Source organism: Chelon labrosus (genome assembly GCF_963514085.1).
Source record: "Chelon labrosus genome assembly, chromosome: 17".
Taxonomy (NCBI): Eukaryota; Metazoa; Chordata; class Actinopteri; order Mugiliformes; family Mugilidae; genus Chelon; species Chelon labrosus.
Window position 1 is genome coordinate 1,201,351 of NC_140350.1, and position 21,117 is coordinate 1,222,467.

The 21,117-nt window shown below is 41.4% G+C and overlaps 2 protein-coding genes across 6 annotated transcripts in view; both read right to left on the reverse strand.

Annotated features, from left to right (window-relative positions):
- The window catches only part of LOC311502235 (pecanex-like protein 3), a 30,569-nt gene extending 24,494 nt beyond the window's left edge, over positions 1–6,075 (reverse strand). For 3 of the 4 annotated variants that reach the window (XM_084564366.1, XM_084564365.1, XM_084564363.1), the window contains exons 1-7: positions 5,661–6,075; positions 4,382–4,854; positions 2,971–3,179; positions 2,770–2,875; positions 2,529–2,568; positions 2,299–2,394; positions 389–2,137 (exon numbers count right to left, since the gene is read on the reverse strand). In XM_084564366.1, the coding sequence (XP_084420492.1) occupies positions 389–2,137; positions 2,299–2,394; positions 2,529–2,568; positions 2,770–2,875; positions 2,971–3,179; positions 4,382–4,543 (2,362 nt within the window). In that variant the 5' untranslated portion in view covers positions 4,544–4,854; positions 5,661–6,075. Of the gene's footprint in view, positions 1–388; positions 2,138–2,298; positions 2,395–2,528; positions 2,569–2,769; positions 2,876–2,970; positions 3,180–4,381; positions 5,557–5,660 lie in introns of those variants that run through there. The other variant, XM_084564364.1, reaches the window with a different exon arrangement.
- Positions 6,076–15,747: 9,672 nt separating this feature from the next.
- The window catches only part of nrxn2a (neurexin 2a), a 145,860-nt gene continuing 140,490 nt past the window's right edge, over positions 15,748–21,117 (reverse strand). For both annotated transcript variants that reach the window (XM_084564753.1, XM_084564752.1), the window contains exons 17-18: positions 19,410–19,488; positions 15,748–17,252 (exon numbers count right to left, since the gene is read on the reverse strand). In XM_084564753.1, coding sequence (XP_084420879.1) covers positions 16,936–17,252; positions 19,410–19,488 — 396 coding nt within the window. In that variant the 3' untranslated portion in view covers positions 15,748–16,935. The remainder of the gene's footprint in view (positions 17,253–19,409; positions 19,489–21,117) is intronic.

The following is a 21,117-nucleotide window of genomic DNA, read 5'->3' on the forward strand; positions in this document are numbered from 1 at the left end:
GTCAGCACTGTTTAGTCTTCCAGTAAATATTTATCTTTTTACAGTTGCCCGCACTAAATTTAAGCTGTTGCGATTTCCTAAATTGTGCTCCATCAAAAAACATTTGAACAGTGAACTTCAAATGTTTTCTGCAGTAATTTCAAGTAATAAAATGAGTATAAGCTATCAGTCTTCAGTACATATATGATCACCAACATTAGCAGATTGCTAATGTTTAATGTTTATGGACTAAATTTTACTGTTCATGCCTTACCACTTGGCTTCATATTTGGGACCCCTAAGGCAGGTCTCTTTTCTTAATTAGGTAGTTATGCCAAAAAATACTGAAAACAATGGTCCATTCCAGGAAGGAGGTATAGCTAAAACACACATCATTACACCAACTCACCTCCTCCCACAGCTCCCTCTTCAACTAGCTCTCCAGCTCTCCAACCCATCTGATTGCCAGTCCAAGAGCCTCCTAAAGAATCCAGTCGATGATGATGAGTTCTAGGAAAACTATCAGTGTGTATAGTGTGGGCTTCCAGATCAGACTTGGAGATGGTGAGAGTGCGAGGTGCTGGGGTGGAGGTGGAGGGCATTGAAAGCAGAGCAGAGGGCAAAGCAGCAGCATTGCTCTGGCCTCCGCCTGCCCCATCCATACTTAACACTCTAGCATGAGTCTTAGCACTAGCTGTGCTTGAAGAACGCTGAGCAGCACGAGAATGTGAGGGGCCAGCAGTTTCGGGTAAATCCCCTTCCCTTGGTGTGGGCAGTTGAGCAGCAGGGGTGAGAGGGGATGTAATGCCAGTGTTAGCGAGGTCTGGGGAGTAGCAGGAGGTAGAGGAACTTGAGTCGTCATCATCGTCGTCATCATCATCTGAGCTGTATCTGCGCTGAGAGCCCAGGCTGGAGCCAGCACTCATGTCACTGCCATCGTCCTCATCGCTGGAATCCTCAAATAAACTTTCACTGTATGCCTTTGCACAAAGCCGGTTGCGTACTGGGATGTAATCCCTGTGTTGTCTATGATTGTGGGGACGCCTGTATGAGCCACAGTCAAAACTACTGCTGCCTGCTCCAGCTCGCCTTCTTGGAGCTTTCCTTCGTCCTGGCCTGTGCCCCATGCTACTGCTGCTGGCCCGCAGCAGCTTTAAGTCTTTAGGGCGCACAACCTGCTGGGCTTGCAGAGCAGGCTGGTCAGATAGTAGGAAGGGGGTAGAGGATATGGGCAAAGCAGGCTCTGAACACACCAGGCTCAGGGCCAGCCCTGAGGGTGCCGAATTGGCCTGCCGAGGCGGTGGAAGAGGAGGAACTGGGACACTTCGGTCTAAATCACAAACCTCTGAGTGGCCACTACTTGAAGGGGAAGAGTTCTGTAGAGGAGGTGGCTGTGCAATATCAGAAGGTACAGGGGGCAGATCCTCTCCTTCAACAAGTGTCCGGTCTAGCCCCTGGCTGAGAGAGAATTCTTTAGAAGGGGAGCGCAATAGCACACTGTCTGACAGATTGTCAGTATCACTGCCATCCTGCCCTGTTGAATCCACTGTGGGACTGAGGATGTTGGAATCCATCGCTGGTGCTGAAGCAGGCGCCTGTCCATCTGCAGGATGCTGCTGACTAAACGAAGGACTTTCCAGCTGGGTGGAATCAGTTCTTTCACTGCGGTAACTGCTAACAGTGCTTAACGTCTCACGGTCTGTGGTAGCTCCACCTGCACTGAAACAACTGTCTGTGGACCCAGCAGCTAGTGCCACCCCACTGCGGCTGCCTGGGTGCTCAGTCCCAGGTGCAAACGCCACAGGGTCAAGGCCTAAACCCAAAAGATTTTCATTCAGCTCCTCGCTTAAGCTGCTCTTTATAAGGGGGCTAAGGGGAGTCTCCCCCAGACTCTCAGATTCAGCATAGGGGCCAAGGGGAGAATAAGCCCCCAATCCCTTGTTCTCAGGACTCTGTTGAGATAATTGTTCTGGTGACTCCTCCACTTCCTGCAACTGTTCTTTCTCGCCTCCATCCTCTTGACTTGAGGGCGAAGGGGGGATAGACAAGCAGTCTCCGGGTTCTCCAAATCCAGCAGACACTGCAGATACTCCCATAAGACCTGGGAAATCACTTCCCAGAGCAGCAGCAATACAGGACTGGAACACACTGGGAGCCCCTGTACAATAAGATAGTCAATATTGGACTGAAATGATCTTTAGAAGGCCATGAGTACCCATTGGGTTTTTTTTGTCCTCTTGCATAAATTGATATACATGTACAGATGGTATTAGATGGTGCTCAGTGTGTGTGAGGATCACTTAATAACTGCAGACTCACTAATGGGGTCCTGGGAACTCTGACGGAGGATCTCACGATGGGCTGATGTCACAATCACATTATTGCTTCCTTGTTCCTGCATTAACTCTTTGATATCTGAAATAAAAAGAAAAAAAGTTGTACACGATTTCAACCAATCAGAATTATGTACATATAGTTAAAGGAAAGACTTGAGAATGTCACTTATATGTCTGGCATGCAGAATGAAGACACAGAGATTCCATACTTACCTTTACTGCCACCTGTATCCTCCAGCTGGGGCAAGAACTCCTGACAATTAAAGATAAAAAATACACTTTTAGTGAATTAACATGGTTCTAGTAAAACCTTCTGCATATTAAAAGGGAACATAAAAATAATATTCTGAACCAGTGTTTGGGGCTATTCCATTTTCCAACAAGTAAAAATGGAGAAATGACAGAGAAAGAAGAGTATGGAATGCATGCTGTTATTAAACACCATAATCCTCACCGACACCTGGTTCAGTCCGAACAGAGAGTGCTGGGAGCTACAGCGCACCGGGGGTGTTGAGTTGACCTTCCGAAAAACAGTCATCTCAACACCAACATGACTATCCCTGTGAAGACGTTGCATATCGAGTAAATTAAAAGAATGAAGCATTTCATGATATTGTGACTTTTCTCTGAAATCAGTGAGAAAACATGTTCTTACCTGTGCTGATTCCCATCACGAGCACCTGAAGCTTCATCTCCTTCTTCTGTTCTTGGGGCTTCAGCTGTGAGTGAGGCCTGTTTCTTCTCAACGATCTCACCTAGGTCAAACATGGCATGAAGGCGGTAGTTCACCACCTTAATGGCCGTGAAAAAGACTGCCACCACAGCAGAGTACACACCTGCGACCACCCAGCTAGGAGGAAGAGCCTGAAAGAGCGTGAAAAGACAAGGCGAAATACAAAAATGAGACAATGTCATCACTTCAAAGAATGAGAGCCAGGAACCATTTAATAACGGTTGCCAAATTCTCATTGCTCATTTCAACAAGTACATGGCCCCAATTCAATTAAATATCAATTCATTTAGAGATACTTCAATTTGGAAACATTCATTCATTTATCTTCTGTAACCGCTTGTCCTGTAAAGGGTCGTGGGGGGCTGGAGCCTATTCCATCTGTCATCGGGCAAGAGGCAGGGTACACCCTGGACAGGTCGCCAGTCTATCACAGGGCTTACACGGAGAGACAGACAACCATTCACACTCACATGCACAACTACGGCCAATTTAGAATCACCAATGAACCTAATGAGCATGTCTTTGGACAGTGGGAGGAAGCCAAGAGGAAGGAGAGAAACCACGCAGACATGCAAACTCCACACAGAAAGGCCCAGTAAGTTTCGAAGCCGGAACCTTTTTGCTGTGAGGGATCAGCGCTAACCACCACGCTACTGTGCCGCCCCAGTTTCGAAACAATTTTACTTAAAACTAAGACCAATGTCGTCATTGTTTACAGAGACTTGTGGTATTTCTTCAATATTATACCTCTAGTTCGCACATCTTGCATATGGTTTGAGAAGCTCTTCTCAGTCAATTCGTATCAGAAAATCGATTCTTTAAACACAGCCCCAATTAGAATGCACTCAGAAGAACTAGACTAACAAAAATTAGACTACAGAAAGTACGAATACAGATTTAAAGGTTATTTTAGATGTTTTTTTTAGGCACACATGTTCAGGGAGCTTTTAAACAAGCGCTCAGTTTTTACATATTATTTTAGAAGGCAAATGTTAAAGTTATTACTCATTATGTTATTGTATTTGTTTAATGTAATGTCAGGACTTATAATGTTATGTTATTGTGAAGATGTCACTAAGATTTTGTCTAAAATTTAGGACAGATGTCGTGGCAAGCTTTGGATAATGTTTCTTGAGACAATTTTTTGATATCTGGCCATATAGATAAAGCTGACATGACCTTATATGTGTAATTCTCTTGTGAAATTGTCCAGTAAATAAAAGCAATTCTGGTGAATAATGTTCAAAACTCTTTAAAGAAATGCATGCCTGGATTTAGTACTTGATGTTTTTTGATAAAGTGGAAGTAAAACCTGCTATGAAAATGTGCTTACCATGTACAGAAGAAAGGGGAAGGTCAGGAGAAATATCCAAAGGTAGAGGTGGAAGCAGTTGGAGAATGTGCTCTGATGGGGGTCCACATACCAGCCTCCTGTGAGTGAAGCCCACACACCCTGCCGCAGTATCTGAAGAGCTTGGGAACCCATTTCCACCATTAGGTTCAACCAAAAGCTGAAACGCTTCCTCCAAGGCTCAAAAAACTGTGCAGCAGTTTGAGCCAAGGTATATTATGTCTATGATGGCACTTCCATTGGTGATGGCAGGTTGACCAAGACTGTTTCATCAGTATTTCTGTGTCTTGGATATATGTATTTCAGTTGGGGCCAAAAGTTCTTGCATATTCTTGTGCCTGTATGAGATCCACCCTGCACCAACGTTGCAACACTAGCCTAATCCTTGCTGGGTAATCAGGAGGATGACTTTTTGGCACATTAGTAACCCCATTCATGTATGAAAAAACATTCATCTGTAAAAAAAGATCACAATAGTTAGCCTTCATATTAGAGGCACTATTTTATGCATTACATTAAATGGAACTTCACATTATAACTATGAAAGTACACAGTTCCTGCTTGGCTTCCAAACGGCCTTGATTTCATTAATTGAAAAACTGTAATAATCTTTTTACTTGCTACAATAAGTGGAGTAGAATAAGTTTAGCAAATCACTAAAAACAAAAGTAATACTGCTACGACCCATAATGTAAAATAAATATATAGTTTATCGGTACATGTCTTACATGTTTTCTGACCGAACGAGTGCAAGAAAGACGCTATATAACAGTAACTGATAGAATGGAAGAGCTGGAAACTCAGTATTTTTTTTTTTTTTTTTAATCCAGGCCAGTAGTGCCGAAAACTAGATTAAGTTTCTGATTAACATTAGTAAGCTAACAGACAATTTAGCCTAGCTTCCTAATCTTCCTAAACCCATTTCTGATCGGTATAATTCGACGAGTTAACCCACCAGTGCTTTCACTGACATCTGTGAATATGAAAACCTAATCGACAGGAGAAAGTACACTGTTCTAAACTGGCTGACAAACATCAATAAATGGCTAACGCTAGTTACCGGCTAATGCTAGGCCGCGTAGATCAGCATTTTAACCTGTGTAATGTCCCAGTCGTTCGTTGGGTCTCCCCAAAACAAGATAGCTTAACCACTGGTGGGAGGGTGAATGCTTAGCTAATGTTCGTTCAGGTTCGCTTGAAAGGTTTAACAAGTGTGCTCACAATGAAATGTTTTCCGATTTTGGATTCAAGCATAGCTTACAGTTAGCATTAGCTGTCCAGCTTGCCTCATATCCTCCTTCCGCATCCAGTTCTTGCAATCTCAGAGCTTTCCTTCTCAGGATGCTAGCGAGGATGGCAAACGGCTGGTCAGAAACTGTAGCTCCACTTTTTGTTGGCGTTGGCTAACTTATCATTGTTTTCTGAAAGTCCTTCATCCTCTTTGGCATCAGAGGCTGACGGGCACATAGCGAGATCCAGTATTCTCTCTCATGGTGAACGACAGCTGTTTCTTGGCATACACGGAGCCTGTGTTAAAATGTTTCAACGAGCTAGCTCGCAGGCTACCTAGCTCTGGCTAACAACTAGTTGACACACACGGACGTACACTGTGCTGCGAGAGAGATGATTGGCTGGGTTTATTGACGTCATATGAAAGGCTTATTTTGTCTTCTCAACATCTTAAATACATAATATTTATCCAGCTAATTCGAAATTCACGTTCGAGGGCAATTGCACCTTTTACAATTTTGAACAAGAAAGTGGTTGTTCATTTTGTGTCACTCTCTGTACAGACTTATACATTATGTAAGACATCGCATCTAATTACTACTGTGAGGAAAAAATGTGATTGCTTACCTTGAATATAAAAATAATAACTTTTTTATTTATTATTACATCTTTATTATATTAAGAAAAAAATCATTTTGCAAAGTAAAATGGCCTAAAACAAGCGCCTCTTTAAATTTATTTCCAGTTAAAATTTATATATAGCATAGAATAGAATTTATTGCCATTTGCACAGGTACAAGAAAGTACAGACACACTGGAATTCTTGTGCATCGGCTTTTTATTAATAAAACAAAGGTAAACATTTTAAGTTAGGATAGAGGACTCTGGCGGACTGTGATCAATGGCCTATGCTCCACGAAGGAGCGCTAGACAAAGAAGAAGAAGAAGAGACATTTTAAGTAGTAGCAGAGTAAAGAGCAAAAGGGAGCAATAAATACTAAATATGCACAATACACGCTGTTTATTATACCTTATAATCGATAGATAGATAGATAGATAGATAGATAGATAGATAGTTCCCCAGCAGAACATTGTATTATCACAAGATGGTCACTTTTATTCCTGATCGGTGTATAAGCAAAATACATAGTATTGTAATTTTTCACACAGTCAGTATGGTTTACATGCTGCTTTAACCTATACACTGAGGTATTGAGGTATGCCATATTTTCTGTAGTGTTCTTGTGTTCTTTTAGGGCCCGTGCCTGGGAGTCAGACAGACAGCTGAAAGGAGTGAACAATGTGACCTCCAGTAGATACGAAGTGTAAAACAGATCAGCACTGTGTATTCTTTGCTCATTTGCCACTCTCAATGCTTGATGCTTTGTCTGTGCTGTAAGCCATCTGCAGATGCTGGATTAAACAGGACCAGTGTTCTGATTTCTTATTTTCCAACTGAAATTTCCACCACAGTATAAAAAATACACAAAAGTGTATAGGCAATATACACTGCCTAGCCAAAAAAAAAAAAAAGTCACCACCAAAAAAAAAACAAAAACACATTCTAATATTTTGTCGGACCGCCTTTAGCTTTGATTACAGCACGCATTCGCAGTGGCATTGTTTCGATAAGCTTCTGCAACGTCACAAGATTTATTTCCATCCAGTGTTGCATTCATTTTTCACCAAGATCTTGTATTGATGATGGGAGAGTCTGACCACTGCACAAAGCCTTCTCCAATACATCCCAAATATTCTCAATGGGGTTAAGGTCTGGCCTTTGTGGTGGCCAGTCAATGAGTGAAAATTATGTCTCATGCTCCCTGAACCACTCTTTCTCAATTTGAGCCCGATGAATCCTGGCATCGTCATCTTGGAATATGCCCGTGAACATCAGGCATGGGCGTGGTAGTGGGGGGAAAAGGGGACCTGACTACCCCTAACCCTAACCCTAACCTAACCCTACCCGAGTAGGGAGAGGGCCCATGAAAATGAATTGAATGAATTGGGCCCTCCAATTAATTGGTGTCATAATGTATTTCAAATATATTGATAACATCAACTGAGAGAATGAACTTTGTGTCACAGCCCTCCAAACATATTGGACATTCTGAGGGCCCCCTCTTGGAGACGCAAAATGGTTTAGTCCGCCCATAGACAGCGGGGGGCGACAAATACGTCAGTGAGCGGAGATTGAATGACCTGGAGGCTAGCTGTCATCATGCCGCCCAAAAAACACAAATCGGGGTACCAGAAAAAGAAGGAGCAGAAAGAAAAAGAAATAGGGCAGAATGAGGGGAAGCAACTGTTAACTGCTTTCTTTCCGAAAGGTGAACCGAGTTTACTTGTTGCGTAACTGCATCCAATTAATGTTAACGTTGTCGTAGTCCAGAGTCCGTAGGCCTTTACTGGGATGTAAATTACATCCGACATCCTTTCTTTTTTCTGCAAGCTGAAGAACAGTTTTATTGAAAAATTAGATAGTTTATTTGATTTGATTCTCTGTGTACAGTTGTTGGCTCCTGTTCAAGAATAAATGTTTTTAAATCAAAATGTGTTATGGAGAGTAAAGCAAAAGGGAGAAATATTTTCATTCACCAAATTGATGCATTTGCCCTACTTGTGCTCAAACACCTATAAACACTAGGCTACATCTGGTTTGTGTAGCCTACTAATGTTTTGATCCAGTTGCATTTGCCACTGATATCAGTTAGTCCAGCTCCTACCACAGAGCCCGCCTTCTCTATCAGTTTGTCCAGCCGCAATGTGCCCATGTTATTACTGCTGCTTCCCAGAACACCACAGCATAGAAGACGACAGTCTATCAACGGTTTGGAGGTGAGGTGGGACCCAAACACAGGACACCAGGGGCCTCATGTAGGAAGGGTGCGTGCGCACAAAAACGTTCCATACGTACTCGTTCACGGAAAAGTTCAGATGTATCAAGAGTAAAATGACCGCGAACTTGTACGTGCCTCACGCCAGTCATGGCTGGCGTACGCTGGCTTCTACAGCTGTTGATCCTTTGGCGACACTTAGAGGTGATGCTGAGAAACTGTCATAAATGTGAAAACAATTAGTCTGACCAATCGGGACTGTGCCGGGCGACCCTGAGCAGAGCCATGCAAGCCGTGTGGGACGGAATTATCCGTATGTCAGTCAGGTATATCAAATTCCCATACAATGCATCTGAACAGGTCAACATTAAAGCGCAATTTGTAGCAAGAGCCGGTTTTCCGAAAGTAATCGGAGCTATTGACTGCACACACATTGCTATAAAAGCGCCATCACATGATGAATTTGTAAATGTCAACAGGAAACATTTTCATTCCATCAATGTACAGATCATATGTGATACGCAAATGCAATTAACCAACATTGTGGCACGTGGTGGACATTTTTGTGCACCTCCACTCCAGTGAGTAGCGTAATTCGCTTTCTGTGAAGTTCTTCTTTTTTCCAGTCTTACTCATTCTTATGTTTTCATTTTCTGATCGTGCAGAGAGGGGAATCTCAGGTGCAGGGTCAATTAAAATATAATTTGCATATTTAAAAGGGGCGTAGTCGTAGATAGGGAAGGGTCGGGTACAACGTGCGCGCAATTCCACGTTGATTGGGAAGTACAAAGGAAATGTGCTTCTGGATCTGAGCGTGCGCCAAGTTTTAGTTGGAAATCCACGCAAGTCTTTGTACATGAGGCCACAGGAGATGAGGCAGGAGTTGGAAACAAAATGGTTTTAATTAAAACAAAATAGTAACAGAAGGCACTGCAGGGATGGCAGGGCAATCCAAAAACTCAAATACAAAAAAACTGGTAAGAAATAAAACCAAGAAGAAACTAAAGAACTCGAAGAAACACAGGGGTAATAACCCAGGGCAGAGGAAACGTACAGGAAGTCTAACAGAACAGCATAGAAGTAAGCTTGCAGGACAGAAGTAGGCTACTCACAAGAACACGGGAAGAATAACAGCAACGCGACAGAGAACAAAGAGAAAGGCAGAGCTATATAACACACACAAGTGGGCAGAGGGATGACGAGACACTGGTGAAACTAATGAGGGCGGAGCACACAAGGAGAAACCTAATGAAACAATGAAAGGAGGAAAACGCAGGAAGTAACACGAGACAGGAAACCAAAGAAGAACATTACAAAATAAAACAGGAAACTCAAAGAACAGGTTAACAGGAAATCTACAGACACAGAACACAGCATTATTTTGCCAGATACCGCAGGACACCCTCAGGAGGCCCATGTCCATTCTCTGATGAGTGAACTGTTTTGGAGGCACAAGGAAAACCTACACAGTATTAGGCAGGTGATCATAATGTTATACCTGATCGATATATACTTTTTTATTTACCCAAGATGAAAAATCTGTCACCCCTTAAATGAATGAATGAATGAATGAATTATTGTTTGTAAAATATATTTGAAATAAAATAGCAAAAAATTCTCAAAATATCATAGTCACCTATGTTGTAATTAAAAGTGCATAAATAAGACATAAGACATGTTTATTAATCCCACGTATGGGAAATTTCCTTGTCACAGTAGCACGGAATTTGGCAAAATATATATACAGAAGACAATGATGACTTCGACAGGGTTAAAAAAAGAGTTACCAAAAAAAAACACAATACAAATTTGAAAAATATATACAAAAAATAACAATACTCTGAAAAATATATAGCGAAAAAAAATAGAACTATAAAGACATTCTGTATATACAGTGTGCCAACAGTGGAATAAACTCTACAAATAAATAATTGCTTAAACTATGAGACGGTGAGGTAGTGGTTTCGTGCAAAAAGGCAGTACAAAAAAGCAGATTTATTTGTGCAAAAAGACAGTTCTTATTGACTCAGGCTGGTGTTGTACAGCCTGATGGCAGCTGGGATGAATGACCTGCGGTAGCGTCCCTTCTTACAGCGTGGATGCAGCAGTCTGCTGCTGAAGGAGCTGCTGAGGTCTGAAACAGTCTGATGCAGTGGGTGAGAGGGGTTGTCCATGATTGATGTCAGCTTGGCTAACATCCTCCTCTCACCCACCTCCTCGATGGAGTCCACAGAGCAGTCCAGGACAGAGCCGGCCCGTCTGACCAGTTTGTTCAGTCTCTTCCTGTCCCTCTCTGAGCTCCCACTGCTCCAGCAGACAACTGCATACAGGATGGCAGAAGCCACCACAGAGTCATAGAAAGTCCTGAGCAGTGACCTGCACCCTCCAAAGGACCTCAGTCGTCTAAGCAGGTGGAGACGACTTTGGCCCTTCCTGTACAGGGCGTTTGTGTTGTGTGTCCAGTCCAGTTTATTGTTGAGGTGAACACCCAGGTACTTGTATTCCTCCACGACCTCAATGTCCAATGTTGCTGCCGTTGATGTGCAGGTGGTTCAGAGCACACCAGTCCACAAAGTTGGCAATGACCTCCAGGTACTCCAGATCGTTTCCCTGAGACACACGCCCGACAATGGCTGTATCGTCAGAGAATTTCTGGAGGTGGCAGCTGTCCATGTTGTGTCTAAAGTCCGATGTGTACAGGGTGAAAAGGAAGGGAGAGAGCACAGTACCCTGTGGCGCCCCTGTGCTGCAGACTACCACATCACACACAAAGTCGCGAAGCCTCACATACTGCGGCCTGTTGGAGAGGTAGTCGGTGGTCCATGCAGCCAGGCTACTGTCAACTCCAGCTCCCTCCAGCTTCCCCCTGAGCAGTGATGGTTGGATGGTGTTGAAAGCACTGGAGAAGTCGAAGAACATGACTCTCACAGTGCTACCGGTGTCGTCTAGGTGGGAAAAGCATCTGTGCAGCAGGTAGATGACAGCGTCTTCCACACCTATGCCTGGACGATAGGCAAACTGCAGCGGGTCCATGTTGTTGTGTACCAGATGACGGAGGTGGCCCAGGATGATCCTCTCCATGGTCTTCATCAGATGAGAAGTCAAGATTACTAAGACTAAATAGATGACTACATGTAAGATGTCAAGCACAATGGACTGGTTTAAGGTATGTGTACCTGTTCTGTGTAAGGCATCATTCATCAGCAATTATTAATGACTTCTTAATAAAAGTAAAAAAAATAAAAATTTTAAATTTTGTATTTAATATAGTTTTCTTTTTGTCTTTAACTGAAGGCTTGGTTAAAGCCTCATAAATAGGCTTTTAAAATTGCCCTTTAGAATACATTTTCTCGTATGTGTTGGATTTATGGTTATTTTTCTAATTTCCTTTCATTTAACCATTCATTTACACACCGTAGTCACCTCTTCTGTTGCTTGATCAAGCATTTGGGAAGGCCAAAAACTACCATGACAAAGCAGTAAAATGGCAAGGGTAACGCCAAAGACCACCTTGCCCCCATTGTCTTCTGAAATTTGCCAATAATTTGTCACTTCTTTAAACATGCAATGTTTGTGGGCTAATTGTTGCCACATCTTGACTAAGCAATTAAGAGTTTACTCACTCCATCTTGCAATAAATATTCCAAAAATAGGTGTCCCGCAATTTCTCTTATCTTTGAGCAAAGAATTCCATAGAAAAGAAACTGGTTCCTAAACCAACATCATGGTTGTGTGAAGCTGACAGTACTCTCCCTTGCCAGAGACAAAACAGAGCTCTGTGTATAGGTCACGAGTTAGAATCCAAAGCCATGAAACAAATAAATAAAGCAGTTCTAATATATTTGACAAAAGACACATGTATACAATCCTAAAACTGGTCTCATGATTCTGGGAGACTGTCAGGGAATGTTCAGGAAATGTAATTTGAACTTTAATTTAATACAAAGTTTTGCCACACTTCAGCTTGACCTTGCAATGTTTTGTTTAAATTGAAACAACTGTGAACCTAGCATATGAGATCAGAAATAAAGATGAACTTCTTACAGTGTGGAGAAATCCTGTCTTTTATGAACAAGCTCTGGTCAGTGCGGGCATGGCAGATGTAGCAGGTGAACGTCTGCTTGTTTTGTCATAGCTGCTTTGTTGACTTAACCTCGTGACATCTCAGTGATGCTCAGGAGTGGCTCATCATATCCTGCAGCTACCCTCCCTGATACCCAGTGTCAGCACAGATCAGACCTCGCCTGCACTAGACCTGTACTGACACCACACCTCCCCCAGCCCACAGGATCCTTGTCATCAGTCTCAGCACAAAGAGCTAAACAGGACAGGTGACCCTGCTGACTAAAAATACAATCTCTAAAAATGCATGTCTTCAGTGATATGTCTGTGAAGGTTCTCAGTCATCCAGGTCATGGTATATCCAAAAAGGGTTCAAAAAAGACAACTGGACTCTACTAAACTAAACTCTACAAGTCCAGTTGCCTTTTTTGAACCCTTTTTGGATATCTTCAGTGATAAATCAGCTCTAAGAAAACAGATGAAACAGAACACATTGAGAGCAGGGAATTTTAATCTTATATTATGTCAGTGACATGTTCTTCATCTTACAGTTCCTTATGTTCTCAGCAGGGGGTAGTCAAACAATGTAAAACATGATACTACTGCGGATACAACAGATCATTCTTATTTAAGAGATGCTTGAAGATGTCGTTGAGAATGCTTTAGGATTCATTAAAACGCATCAATGGATAATTGGATAATTAGATTATTTTTTTTGCTTTTTGCTCTTCATGTGTAAAATCACGTGTCATGTAAAAACGTCATTATAGTGTGTCACCTGCACATGGTGCACGGCCAATAACCTCCTGCTCAACGTCAGCAAGACCAAGGAGATGATCGTGGACTAGAGACACGCCCCGTGGACACGCCCCCATCTACCTCGAGGGAGTATCAGTGGAGAGAGTCAACTGTTTCAGGTTCCTGGGGATCAACATCAGTGAGGATCTCAGCTGGTCACTGCATTGTAAAAGCAGCTAGACAGCGCCTCTTCTTCCTGCGGCGTCTGAGGATGTTTGGCATGGACACCAGGATACTCTCCAACTTTTACGTGCACCATCGAGAGTATCCTGGCTGGGAACATCACGACCTGGTACGGCAGCTGTACTGCCCTCAAACGCAGAGCGCTGCAGAGGGTGGTAAAATCAGCCCAGCGGATCACCAGGTCAGAGCTGCCAGCCATCCAGGACATTTACAGGAGGAAGGCACAGGGGATCTTCTCTGACCCCAGCCACCACGGCTACAGACTATTCACACTCCTACCATCTGGCAGGCGGCTTAGGAGCACCCGCACACAATCCAGCAGGTTCAGGGACAATTTCTACCCACAAGCCATCAGGCTACTGAACTGCTGAACTGCCACAGATACACACATACACACACACATGCACAATCTTACTTTATTCTGTTTTTATTTATTTATCTAATTTTGCCACATATCTCTTATCTTTTTCATAATTTTTATTCTACTTTATTCTACTCTACTTTTTTTTAATTGTATTTTCCTTCTGTGAAGGAATCTTGAATCTTGAATCACCTCATCTGATGTTCCATATATAGACTTGCTCAACGCATTAACGCATTGGCACACTCTACTTATGTAAGTAGGTGTAAGTGTAGGGGGACTTGACTATGGGTCAAACTTTCAAAACAGTGGCTCCTTCCCGTAATTCAACGTGGACTTCTGATGGAACAAAAAGTTAGCCAGACTAATGTCCATGTTTTTCAAACTATGCCACCAGTTTGTGACACAAGCTCACTGGTAAAAAAAAAACAAAACAAAACTATATTTTGGAATATTGTCAAAATTTGCCTCACTGAAATCAAGAAGTTCTATTTTAACAAAGACTAAAATTAGGCAGCAACAGTGCAAAGGAAAGCCCTTCATTTAATAATAATAAGAGACATGCAGGCATTAGTAACACACCAGCATTCAAAAGGGATTGAGCAAAAATGGGAAGAAAGCAGAAATTATGATGAAACTCAAGTGTAAGACACATTTTAACACATTTCAACATCTGTACCATCTTGTGTGAAATTCATTTTTTTTCCCTGTTAAACTTACCTATCTTGTTAGCAAGTATGGCCTTTGTAGAATTACATCATTATAAATGTATTTTGGGCGGCGCAGTGCTGTGGTGGTTAGCACTGATGCCACAGCAAGAAGGTTCTGGGTTTGAATCCATTGGCTGAAAGGGGCCTTTCCGTGTGGAGTGCATGTTCTCCCTGTGTCTGCGTGGGTTCTCGCCAGGTACTCTGGCTTCCTCAAACCAGACATGCTTGTTAGGTTCATTGGCGATTCTAAATTGGCTGTAGGTGTGAGTGTGAATGGTTGTCTGTCTCTCTGTGTTATCCCTGTGCTGGACTGGAGACCTGTCTAGGGTGTACCTCTCGCCCAAATGACAGCCCCCCCGTGACCTTCCAGAAGACAAGCGCTTACTCATTCACTGAAAATGAATGAATGAATTTGTTTCTTCTAATCCTTAAGATTACCAGTTCTTAAACATTAATCCAATCAATACATTACATTAAGATTTAAAATCAGCATTCATGTAACACACACTCATACAGGTTTACCTGGAATACTTGTCCATCTTAGCTCACTCTGAAAGTTACGACCTAGAAAGTTTTTATGTTCGCATCCAAGAATCACATAAAGCGCATCTTCTTTGTCAGCCTATAAAAAGCAAAACACAACACCAGTGTGTACAAAGTATATAATCAAGTGTATTTTCATCTTTATCCACGTTCTGTACACATATTAAGATCCATTTCACATGAACACTATACAATAGCAATGGAGGAATGGTATATTTTCTGAGCAATGAGCAGCTCACGTTGAACGGCACTTTCATAAAAATAACAGGAATTCACATGAATAAATAACTCAACAGAGGAAATGGCTTTATATCATCAGTTTCATTGAGTAACAGATTCAGCACATATAAAATGCATAATGCAACAAAACGAAACGTTTGTTCCATCCTTGTGTTTTCTCTGCATAATGTAAAACGTAAACAATCCCAAAAAATAAAAAAATAAAAAATAATTAGGCAGCGTTTAGAGTAAAGTGTGCTTTTTGTCCGGATTTAAGTAAAAGGCAATCTAAAATGCAACATGTCAAGAGGAGTGGCAACAAGATACATCGAAATATCAGAGAAATATCAATACAATTCACAAATTTTCAATTATTCATTTCATAGAATAGTCTTTTAATAACTGATAGAAAAAACAATACATGTTTGGCTGCTTTACAAGGAATATCTATGTCTCAGAGATATGTTTACATTTGCTGTGTGCTTTTGAATTACCCCATGAGGAAAGAAAAGTTAACAGTGAGTCAGCCTCTGGTGAGGAGCGTTGGTTCTCTCTTTTCGAGAAGCTTTCTTTCTCCATTTTGACTCCATGTTCTGAAATTTCCTGTAAAGTTTGCACTGGAACAGTTTTGATGTTCTTGAGAAAGCGGTTATGGGGAGCTGAGTGTCTCCGATGTTTATCAGTCTTCATAACTTCCCTGCTCACACAATGCTTTTTCAGTCTAACCTCTATATGTACATACAAGCAGTGTTTACAGAGAAATACCTTCACTGAAGTAGACTGACTTGTTCACAATTATCCCTACTTTGGAATAGCATGGCACACTGACTGTGATGACTCACATAAATAATGTTTGTGATCCATCATACTATACGGCTCACTGACTGGCATGTGAGTGATTTATTGATAATCTTTTTAAAATGCGGTATTTTTCCCACAGGAGAGCTAAATATCTTGCTTCAATAACTATACATCAGCAACATAGTCCCATCTCTCGTGGACAGAGGCGGAGTGTAGGGGGAGTTTAAAACCCAATAAAATAACATGGAGCCTGCAGAGACAACGTCTTGTCAAAATAAAGGCTTTCTGTCTGAGTGTGGCCAGAATACTGGGATACTTTCTGCTCATCTACCATAAGAATTTGATAACTGGCCTGTTCTGCTTTATATATCTTAATGGGGACATTGAGACTTAAGATAAAGACAAAGAAGTACAAAGCAACTGCATGTTCTCAGCACTCACTGTACCATATCCATGCTATATACAAAGCCAAAGTGAATATGTCTCTTCCTAGCTTGTTAAAAACACAAAAAAATGGTACACTAACAAAGAGTTGGTGAATGCAGACTGAGTGCACACGGTGACATGAAGGATGAGTCCGATCTTGTGCTGTAGATAAGAAGAAGTTATCACTAACAGGAGCTGGGCAAACTTGACTTGAGAAAAATGTAAAAGCATGACATAATTGCTTGCGTGTAGTTTTTTTTATGGAAATGTCTCTGATAGTAGACCTGACAAAGAGGTACGAAACGAAAGCATCCTCTCTCATCTTTTTGTCTCAGTCTGAACTTTTCTGCTTTCCTTCTTTGTTTCTCAGACGTAGTATTCTTTGTCTTTGTTCTTTTTGCCCTTTGTGAGGGCCTTTGCCACAGAGGCAGTTGCTGTGCTTTTGTCTTTGACCACTGCTCCGTTGTCCTCCAGAGCGGAACTGTTGGCAAAATTGTGACTCTGCTCGGTCTGGTAGGAGCCCTCGTCCCGGTTCCGGTACTTGTACATCGCATAGAGGAGGATAAGAATGCAGAGAGCTGCAGCAGCCACTATACCGACCACCATCCCTGTGGTGCTACTGGACTCCCTGATCACCTCCACGGCACCGGGCTGGCTCTTTTCATCAGAGGCTGTGGGGTTGGCTGTGGGCACATGGGGAAAATGGGGTGGGTAAGTTAGTCCTGGTGTGTTTCGGGAGGATGGAGGAGCAGGGGGCAGAAGCACCTGGTCACGGGTGTTCATTTTGCCTGCAGGAATGTGGAGCTGGTCAGGGTTGGTTGTGGGAACAAAAGGAGGTATGGGTCGGGGTTTCTGGACTCCACCCTCACTGGCAGCAGCGGGAGGTGGAGGAAGGACTGTCCTGTCAGTGACCATGGGGGAGTTCTTATTGTAAAAGTCCTCATCATCGGATTCCGTCATCTCCCCAGAGCCGAAGGCTGAGACCTCCACAGGGTCACCACAGTCCTCCTGGTCCGGGGGGCAGGAAGGGTGAGGAGGGAGTATCAAGGACTCTTTGGTGGTTTCATGTGGGGATAGGAGGGTAGGAGGAGGAGGTATGACAGGGTAACGGGTGGCGATAGATGGGGGCTCTAGGGAATCCACTGTTATAATAGGCAACACTAATTCACCTCCTAGAAAGGAAACAGAAAAGGTAGGGGATCTTAAATTAGAGCAGCATTAAAATGAAATTCTGGATAAGAACATGCTCATTAAGTTGAAGGCAATCTCTCCTCATTAAGTAGATTATTACTAAGGAATTAAACAAATATAGCTATTTATTTATAGCTATGCTAATATCTTTGATATAAGGTTATTTACATTAGTATTTGACAAATGAAGAGGAAAACAAATTGAAACCATTACAACACTGTCTTAAATGTACACAGTTCTTGATTTTTTTGTACAGTCAATATGTGGGTGAGCAGATAAAGAATGTCAATAATGCTGGAATACAATAAATTCAGGAAAATCATAAAGTAGCTCACACGCAGACACAAACACACAAGATGACCCAAGAAGGGGACGGCAGCTTAACGAGGAACAAATAATAAACAAAAGAACAGTAAGTTGAACTGCCATGCTGCTCTACGCACATCTGTAAGGTTAAGGGATGACAAGAGAGCAGATACTGTATGAGCAATAACATACATACACAGCATATATACAATATATATACAATATACAATAATCGGATGAAAGTACATTGCTAGGACTGATGGAAGGCAAATTTTATTTTAAATCTGATGGAAACCTTGATGAAAGCGGGGTTTTGTGCAAATTGTGCAAAAAAAAAAAAAAAAAAAAAGAGTTAGCATACCAGCACTTACCATACCATCTAAATGCAAAGCATGTTGCAGTGAGCACAGAAACCACCGGAGCTGTTAGTGCTAGCAGTCCCGGTTTGAGTACGGGGAAGACGTGTCATTTATTATTTTTTTTTTGTTTATTTATTTATTTTATATAATTTAAAGTCAATACTGTTCTGAAAGTACTTAAAGTACTTACATTGGCACTTTAGGTCTGTTCAGTTTCGGCCAGGGATATTTTCTTTCTTTTTCTGCTGTTTTGAATTGAAATGCAATTAAATGCATTTTTTCCAGACTTTAAAATAGCTTGAATTTACAATATTCATGTCTGTGTCTATTATATGATTCAGTCGTCCACAAAAATCCATTTAATTAAAAAATGGGGGCAAATATTATTATGCAAATAAAATGTGATTAGTCGAGATTAATTAATTACAAAGCCTCTAATTAATTAGATAATTTCTTTTTTTAATCAGTTAGAATGTCTTCCGGTTGTGGATGAAAGTTTCTGTCTGCAGAGTTACACAGATATTTATGGCCACTCAGTTGGTTTGTTTTTCATCATCATTTGAGTCACATTTTGCAGGGCCAGTCATAAACAAACAGTTCTGATAAGGTCATATTAATAATTGAGGTGCCCATGATAAGGGCAGACTCATTCTTAAGTTCCACAGCTTGTTTCTGTCTCGAGCCTGATCTACTGTCATCTGCTCTTAATGAGTGCAGCACACTGCACAAAGATTTCCTTTGATCCGATTTAGTGAGTTACAGGCACATCCAGGACGAATTGACACTAATTGAGTCTGCGTCAATAATCCAGTGAGGGTAGCTGTTTGACAGAATTCCTGAATAAAGATAGCTCCAGAAACATGAAAAGGGAAGCAAGAACTGAATTTCTTAAAATAACAACAACAACAGTAATAATAATAATAATAACAAATGTCTAGATTTGATAGGTACTCTGCTCCCATCCTTTTGCCATAAAAAACCCACCAGTTCCTGGCTCACACTCTTCCAGGTCCTCATCATCACTGGGACACTCAGCGGATGCCACCAAAATATCGTCAGAGTTCTGTGGCTGAAAAGAAACAGAGAAAAAGTGTTGTTTTAGACAAATAAATTGTCAATTGTCAAATTGTCAGACTAATAGAAATAAAAATCTCACTAATGGATTTGATGAACTGAAAATGTAGAGAAAGCAAATTAAGGAAACTGGACAAGAGAAATGTAATGCAAAAAGCACTCTGTATGTATGACTACTGAAATTCTTCCAATATGGCAGAATTTCAATTTGTTAAAACCAACTAATTGGTTGCATCCGCATTGCATTGTGATGGTTTCATGTGTACAGTTTTTTTTTTTTTTTTAGTAGCTATGTACCATTATACTAGGGATGCACCGAATATTCGGCCACCGAAAAATTTCGTCCGAAAATGGCCCCAAAGTGCATTTTCGGTTTTCGGCTGAAAGACTTTTATCGCTGAAACCATATGTCTATGGCCGAAACAACACGGCCAAAACAGGATATTGTGACGACGCACGCAACAACCGCAGCCAGCACGGGCATGTCTGCCGTGTGGACGTATTTCAATATATAAAGTATTACATAAATATTATATAAAGACCAACTGAAAGCTGACATGTGATGCTGAAATTTCAAGAGGCGTGCATCTGCAAAGAATTTCTCCATGTCGCGTTTAATTTATCACCTTAAATCCAAACATCCAAGCAAGAAAATGATCACGATCGACCGGTAGATCACGAAGGCAGTGCGGGTAGATCGCGTGACATTAGAAAAAAAAATAGTCTAATCATTTATCTGCTGCACTTCCAAAACAAACAGCAAGACAAACGTTCATCTTTTTGTTTTGTTTTTCACTTTTTATTGCGACATGCCCATTCAGCGGCACACATCCACAGCCGTGCACAGCTTCAATTAAGACTACCGTCTTTCTTAAAGGGACAGCACTATTTTTCTTAATAAAAATAAAAACAAATATGCTAGTGCTACCATGACCTGGATGACTGAGAACCTTCACAGACATGCTCAGTCTAACCGCACAGTGGATCGATGCTGATTACCAGCTGCAAAAGCTTCTGCTCCATTATTATTTAATGTACACATGAGTGGGGTCAAGTTAAACATTTAATTTTATATTGTGCATTGTTGGAAGGTGCTAAATAAATATTTTTTTTTATAATTTTGTAATTGATTTATTCTTTGAAACATTACTATGAATTTATGCAATTGCAATGCCTTGATTTTAGTGAGGTTAGTACACAGTCATAGCCATGAATGCAATGGTACTAACAATTGTCATAATAATTTCTTTCGGTGTTTCGGTTTCGGTGTTTCAGCCGCGGTCTCTCAACTTTCGGTTTTCGGTTTCGGCCAAGAATTTTCATTTCGGTGCATCCCTACATTATACAGTACACAGAAGTGTGAATTTAGAATTATCATACTAACACATGGAAAAAAGTGACTTCAAGTAAGAATTCAAATTAATTCAATGAATTCTTCTTCTTGTTATTGCACACAACATTTTATTTATGTATATGATTTTAAGGAATTCACTCAGCTAACAGTGATGCCAGATATTGCAGAAATGTATACAGTCAGTGTGCCATACATACTTTTGTTGCATATCTAAAGAAATAATTAAACAGCTTGAGCCAGTTATGAGGCTGTGGCATTTTTTCT